This window comes from Limulus polyphemus, unplaced genomic scaffold (genome assembly GCF_000517525.1).
Source record: "Limulus polyphemus unplaced genomic scaffold, Limulus_polyphemus-2.1.2 Scaffold3057, whole genome shotgun sequence".
NCBI lineage: Eukaryota > Metazoa > Arthropoda > Merostomata > Xiphosura > Limulidae > Limulus > Limulus polyphemus.
Genome location: NW_013668667.1, coordinates 140,760 through 148,909, shown reverse-complemented (window position 1 = coordinate 148,909; position 8,150 = coordinate 140,760). Strand labels below are relative to the sequence as shown.

The 8,150-nt window shown below is 30.3% G+C and overlaps 1 protein-coding gene across 1 annotated transcript in view; it reads right to left on the bottom strand.

The window, feature by feature from the left end:
- Nucleotides 1-1,077: 1,077 nt before the first annotated feature.
- LOC106468574 (geranylgeranyl pyrophosphate synthase-like) overlaps nt 1,078-8,150 on the bottom strand; it is a gene marked incomplete at its 3' end in the record, with an annotated part of 19,878 nt that continues 12,805 nt past the window's right edge. Inside the window, exons 2-5 of the mRNA XM_022396913.1 lie at nt 5,887-5,947; nt 2,783-2,851; nt 1,877-1,962; nt 1,078-1,241 (exon numbers count right to left, since the gene is read on the bottom strand). Coding sequence (XP_022252621.1) covers nt 1,078-1,241; nt 1,877-1,962; nt 2,783-2,851; nt 5,887-5,937 — 370 coding nt within the window. The remainder of the gene's footprint in view (nt 1,242-1,876; nt 1,963-2,782; nt 2,852-5,886; nt 5,948-8,150) is intronic.

Genomic DNA, 8,150 nt, shown 5'->3' with positions numbered 1-8,150 from the left:
ACTTATATCAATAATATTTATCCTACAGTGCTACAAATCAAAAACACCTCAATATCAAATACTAAAGTACATTATTTAGATTTAGATATTAAGATAATTAATAATTATAGTTATATTAATATTTATGATAAAAGAAATGATTTTACATTTCAAATTTTTGGACTTCCCTTGCTAAATAGTAATGTACCAAATAATGCCATACAGAGCATCATACATTCATAGCTACTCAGATATTTTGTAACAATGAACAGTTTCTAATTTCCAACATTAATATATTATTGAATAAATTGATTTTTAATGGATTTAATAAAATAACTCTAATTAAATATTTTAAACTATTTTGTAATACGTATTCAAAATATGTATGTATATTTAAAAATAATAGTATAAATGAAATCATAATAAACATAATAATGAATAATTTCTAATTTTTGTTGGAGAAATTATTGGAATTACTTATTTGGACAGTATCTTGTATTGGTGTATTAATGTAGATGTATCACTTTCCCTATACAAGACCTGCTACTATGTAATTCTTGTAGAACCTTCAAATATCTTGACAGTAGCACGGATGGGAGCTATACTAACAATTTAAGTTGGGCTTGTATAGTAATACCTTAACATTGTGGTATTTATGTCCAAACATCATTATGGGGGCTGGAAAGCCAACTTCAAAGACAGTTTTACTGTCTTTCCCCATTGATGGTAAAGGTGATAAAGATGTGGGTCATTGTGGGCTAGAGCACCAACATCTGCTCTCTTCTCTCTTTTTTATTATTAAGAATGTGAGGTATGCAAAACTGAGGTTAAACTAGATAGATGGTGTAACCCCAAAGCAATTTGGGTCTTACTTCTGCCAGTAACTCAAAAACCAAGGTGCACTGCACAACTACCCACCTTATGGTGTGTGCCCAGGAGATATATGTCTGTTTTGTAGCTGCATTGTTTCTTTTTTCTTTCATGTTCTACATAATATTACAATTAATTAATTATATATAAAAAGAGAGAGATCAACTTTATAAATGTACAAATGTAGTGCAGTTCTACTATTGTCACTAAAACACAACATTAGTATACCTGTGTAGACAACTGTAGCCTCTGGTTTTCCCAATTTCAGCAACTTCTCCAGCCCCAAGAAATATACATAGTTAGCTGTGTTGACAGTGCTAGCAACACCAAAAATGTGGTGAGCTACTGGAATCCCTCGTCTTAGACAGGAATTATCTTCTATGTCATCAATTCTACAAAATAAAACTGAGTATAAAAACAGTTCATACCACAAATGAAACATATGAGTTTGGTATAAATTGTACAGTACTTTTTATCTGTAATTAAAGTAGAAAACTTCTTGCGAGTTTCGAAAAGACATTTGAAATAAAATATAATAGGCCTAAGTAGGTTTTAACAAAAAATTTATTGTATACACAGTATTTCTATAATCTTACATATAGTTATGTGTTTTTTTTTACAAGTTACACTTATCTGGATTATAGATATTCTTTCTTTAGAACATAGCATTATATAAAGGTGTTCGAAATGTTTTAGTACTATGACATATCTTTACTTCATAAATCTTAAAACATGAAAGATCAAGATGCACATGAACAAATAAAAAAAAACAATCACTTGAGCACTTTTGGAAGATCTACCTTCTTGTTATGACATTTATTTCTGTACACGTTATGCTAGCATTTTGGTAAGTATATCTCATTGCAAGTTGCCATTGAATTAATGCAGCATGACCCGTTACATTTCCACAGTCCAATCTTCTACTAGCTGCGTGTTTAAATGATTCTTTTAAATCTTCACACAACATAATATATATATATATATATTACATGATTTTCTCATATAAACATTAAAATGAGTAACTTACAACAAGCTAGCATTATGCAACATTTGAACAACCTCGCCTATTACTTGACACATTTCAGGTGTAACATTCAGCCAGTGATTGAAAGCCTGAAAGAAAAAAAAAAGAAACTTTAAGAAGTACATGAAATGATTTCAATGGAAGGTATTTTTTATAAAGTTATATTAACTAAAATACTCTTATGTTACACATGGAGGAAGTCTTCACATAAATATGCTTATTACACTCGTATGTTATACAAACATAAATCTGACATATCAGTACGTAGTTCTTCTTCATTTAGAGCATACATTATAGTGTACTCTTGGATTACACTCGTATGTTATACAAACATAAATCTGACATATCAGTACGTAGTTTTCTTCATTTAGAGCATACACTATAGTGTACTCTTGGATTACACTCGTATGTTATACAAACATAAATCTGACATATCAGTATGTAGTTTTCTTCATTTAGAGCATACATTATAGTGTACTCTTGGATTACACTCGTATGTTATACAAACATAACTCTGACATATCAGTACGTAGTTTTCTTCATTTAGAGCATACATTATAGTGTACTCTTGGATTACACTCGTATGTTATACAAACATAAATCTGACATATCAGTACGTAGTTTTCTTCATTTAGAGCATACACTATAGTGTACTCTTGGATTACACTCGTATGTTATACAAACATAAATCTGACATATCAGTACGTAGTTTTCTTCATTTAGAGCATACATTATAGTGTACTCTTGGAGCATTCATGGTTCTTGATTGAAATTATCAAATATACATTAATTTTGTTTCTGAAACTTCTTGAATGAAAGCTTTTTACACACTGTAAGAAAAAATATTTTTAACACAGTTACTGTACATACAAATGAACACATTCAGGCAAGGAAAACCTAAAGTGATACCTTCGTAAGTTTACTTCGAATATTTTTTCCTGGTACTTGTAATATGTAGTTGAATGGTTGCAAGAGAATCTGAAAATGAAACAAAGATGTTAGCTATAGTAAGTCTACTTCTTTTATAAATAATATTACTTTTAATGAAATCTTTTTATCAGTACTTAAGACATCCTTATTTCTTGATGCTGAAAACTCAAATTTTCTTTTAAAAATAGCATTATAGTTTTAAGACCTGAAAACTTTACAACTTATAAATAATTGTTTCTTTTTCAAAGAAATATATATAACATTACTTAAATTATCAGACCTCTAAAACCTGTCATAACATTACCAAACTTATCAATCCAGCTCATATCAATACTTTACACAATTTAAAACTTTAACAACGAGACATTAGTGTATAAGAAAATATAAGCTTCGTATTAATAGTAATCATTCTATTTTATAACTTTCTGAAAATGTGTTTGGCATAAGCTTTACTGTGCTGGTTATGTTACAAACATGGAAAAATTGTTGCTTCAAAACTACACGAGTGTGAAATTCATATTCACTTACAACAAGTTTTATTATTGTATATATGTAATTCATATTCACCTGCAGCAAGTTTTATTATTGTGTATATGTAATTCATATTCACCTACAACAAGTTTTATTATTGTATGTATGTAATTCATATTCACCTACAACAAGTTTTATTATTGTATATATGTAATTCATATTCACCTACAACAAGTTTATCATTGTATATATGTAATTCATATTCACCTACAACAAGTTTTATTATTGTATGTATGTAATTCATATTCACCTACAACAAGTTTATCATTGTATATATATGTAATTCATTTTCACCTACAACAAGTTTTATTATTGTATATATGTAATTCATATTCACCTAAAAGTTTTATTATTGTATGTATGTAATTCATATTCACCTACAGCAAGTTTTATTATTGTATGTTGCCCACTAAACAAGTAGTTTTTTTTACATTGTTCATTCTATTGCTAGAAATACACGGTAAATTTCTAGGGAGCCATGCAAGTTCTTGAAAATTCAGAACAGTAAAGTCTAGAGCATAAACTTATTATTGTTTTTTTCAATGGTAGAAACCTAGTAGAGTTTTACTGTCAGATCTAGGAAGAATAAATAACATAATAAAGATTACAAAAAAGTTTAAACTGTTTTATATATCATAACTTCATTTAATTTGTGGCAACATTAATGTAAACCAAGTTTTTTTATCAGTTCATGTATGGGGTACTTTTAAGCCTGTGACTGATCTCCATATTGGCTGCTGATACCAATCCCACCTATAGAATTCCCCATTTTTTTGACCTGATTATTAAGATCAGATCAGTAAGTTTGTTTAACTATGAAAATATGCAATACATTCAGGCACCCTTGCAATGGAAAAAAGCACAATGTATCCTGAAATGAAGTCTGTTACGGAGAAGTGAAAAGAAATATTGATGATTGTCAATTCAAGTCATGTTCCGATATATTTTAAAAAGACAAATGTATTTTCAACATAGTTTTATTTTCCATAAAATATCGTAACATTACTCAAAAAGTGACTTTATTTCTGGTATTCATAACTATCACTAGGTTCAACTTCACTTCCTGTTTACATTGCAGAGAGGTTTATTATAAAGTTTACATCAACACGTGATTTATTTGAAGATGAGTTTTGAAGCTTGATGCATACCACCAGTATATATATATATATATATATATATACATTAGAGACATCTGGACATGTCGGCACACTAATGCATCGGCACCAATCCGATATTTCACTCAGGTCACAAGCTTAAGTACTCTAAATGTTGCACTGTAAAATCCTAATGTTAAAAACCATAAAATTCATAAACGACACATATGAAGTGCTTAGACATAATTAATAAAAATCAGAGCTGCCAATGGACATAAAGCCTTTTGCCCAAAACTAAAATAGATTTGGTAAAATTTGTTGAGGACATGTAGATTTTTAAGAAGGACAAGTAAAATTTTCTAGCATTTTTTTACCTGGGACAAGGATTTTTTTTTCAAAATTACTAGTGAATATCACAACTCTATAATTCTCATTTGTCAAATATAAAAAAAATTTATTTCATCTTAGTAGCAATGTAGGTCCTACAACTACACTGAAAAAAATAAAAATAAAGGCAGCATCAGCTTGGTGACTTTTCAGTTCCTACAGATACATGATTAATCATTGTGTATGCATACCAAAAATAGTTATATCACCTTAGTGACAATGTAGTTCCCACAGTTACACTGTGAAATACCAAATATAGTTTTATCAGCTTAGTGACAATGCAGTTCCCACAGTTACACTGTGAAATACCAAATATAGTTTTATCAGCTTAGTGACAATGCAGTTCCCACAGTTACACTGTGAAATACCAAATATAGTTTTATCAGCTTAGTGACAATGCAGTTCCTACAGATACATCACTGACAACTTGTATTTATATTTTCTCTTTTTACTTTTAATACTCACATGATTAAAAAAAAACTCCACGATGTACACATTTTGACCATACATAGATGACCTTCAATAAACTAATTCATCTCCATGATTAGCCCTATTTCAAAAATGATTATTCTACACACTGTAAAAAATGCAGCTTACATCAGTATATTAAGAACACAACTAAAATGGAAAAAAAATATTTTGTTTTTGATTCCTTCATGGAAGCTAAACCCAATAACTTTTTATTTTTATGATGTCAAGAGAGATATACAAAATGACTAAGTTAGAAAGAATAAATGGCAAATGGAAAAGAAAAACCTTATTCAAACAGATATTTTTATATCATTAATTCAAAAAGCATAATTGAAATAAATGACATCTAGAGCTTATGTCAGTATAATACAAGGTTTTCATGACTACTGAGATGGACTACAACATGTTTACCTTACATACAAAGCTTTAGGTAAAGAAAAATTAAAATTACACAATACTTTCTATAATCTTAAGTATAACAAATTTTAAAATAGATATAGGCATATTTACTATTAAACAATGATAGCAAAAACAGTTTACTGATAATTACACAACAAATTTACATTTGTAATATAACAGTAAGAATTTCATCTCACATACCTTATCTTCATTGATGGTCTGGAATTTATTCCTCATGTTATTAACAGACATTATGTAGTACCTGCAAAAATTACTTTAATATTTAAAAAAATCCATATAAAGAAATGCAGCTAATTCCTCAGCCAGTTCTTACTTAAGTCACATTCTTGTTTTGGCTGTAATTATAAGATATACACCATACAAAAATAATAACTTTATAATCACACAGTGTATTAAAAAAATATTTCTCCCCCTTTTCAGCAGATACTGATATAAAAGTCTTTTCTTCCTAACTTCTCAAATGGTTTACTTTTGATGTGGTGTGTACTTTTCTTACTAACTTATAGAATAGATTATGTGTTGGTTTTGTTGATGTAGTTTTATCTGACAGAGTGTAATGATGACATGTGGAATAGTTTACCTGTGTTGGTCTTGTTGGAAGGTCTGACTGATGATGTAGTGTGTGCCACTCTTAGTAACTGTGGAGGTTTGCCTGATGATGTGCTGAAATTGGTAACACATAGAATGGTTTCCCTGATGTAGTTAATGTTGATATTATTGACAGATGGAACAGTTCCCCGATGTAGTTAATGTTGATATTATTGACAGATGGAACAGTTCTCCGATGTAGTTAATGTTGATATTATTGATAGATGGAATAGTTCTCCAATGTAGTTAATGTTGATATTATTGATAGATGGAATAGTTCCCCAATGTAGTTAATGTTGATATTATTGACAGATGGAACAGTTCCCCAATGTAGTTAGTGTTGATATTATTGACAGACGGACCAGTTCTCCGATGTAGTTAATGTTGATATTATTGACAAGTGCAACAGTCTCTCTGCTGATGTAGTTAATGTTGATATTATTGACAGGTGCAACAGTCTCTCTGCTGATGTAGTGTATGTTGATATTGGTGACACATGGAAGTTTCCCTGATGATAATGTGCGAGTTGATATGAGGTACAGAAGACTGATTATGTGATATTATAATGATTTGAACACGTATATCAGCAAGTCATATGACAACCACAGCCAATATAAAGTGATGAGGGAATAAAATGTATAAGAATTTCATTTTTACATTGTTTAGCATAGAGCAGGTATTGTATAACCACCAAAATGGTGATAGCTTTTGAGAATGATATGTAACATCTTTCCAGCACAAAATGTTCATACTCTTTGATTAGAAAAACATATTCAGGTTATGGATTTAGAATTTACAAGATGGGGATATTCCTTTTCCTTAAAAGCATTGGAAAACAAAGGCACCAGGATGATCCAGAAAGATACCTATCAAAGTGTGGCACCTTGTAAAAGGTGAAAACCATGAATACAACAACAACAAAAAAAAGGTCACCACAATATAATATAGAAGGATCTCCATATGGAAAAATTACACAATTCATGTGCTGCTATGATATGCCTGTCCAGATATTGCACACCTCAAGCAGCTAGAGAAAGAAATGGGTACTTATGCTATTCCATAAGGAGACATACTGGTTCAGTCTTCAGATGTAGCACCTATGCATTTTTATGCAACTGGACTGTTGAAGTTGGCGCTAGGAAACTGTTTGCTATCCTTGTACAATAGATGGATTATGGAAAATCTGCAAGGAGGAGTACTGTGCTTTCAACATGACAGCTTTACACCAGATCCTTTTGCAAATGCAACTTCAATGTAGGGCTATTGTTAAGATGCATGGTTCTCAGATAGAGCATTAATGGAGATGACTACATGGTGAGACTCTAAAATCATTTTAATATTACACACTCAACATCTATAGTTTCCTTGATAATGCATAACAGTGTGTGTGTGTTTATTTTGTTGACATGTGAAATGTTTTGCTGACTGCATGATATGTGTTTTGTTAATTTGTCGAGTAACTTATCTGATAATGTGGTGTGTCACGATCTTATCTTTAGATTAGTTGTACCTGATAATGAGACATGTACTAGCTTTGTTATATTGCAAAATAGTATGCCTAATGATGTAGTGTATGTCTATTTTATCAACTTGCAGAATATTGTCTGATGATCTGGTGTGTGATAATCTTTTTTGACATGTGGAATTGTTCTAACTGAAAGTTTGGTGTGTACTGACTTTCAGCTTGTGGAATAGTTTAATAGAAAATGTGATGTGTCACAATCTTGTTATTTTCTGCTTTAGTTTACCTGATGTAGAACTGCCTAGAAAAAAGTTAGTTACTATTGTTTGAAAGATGAAGGGTGATTTCCAAGATTCAATCAGTCTACAGCGTATGAGTCAGATCAATGTAGGCT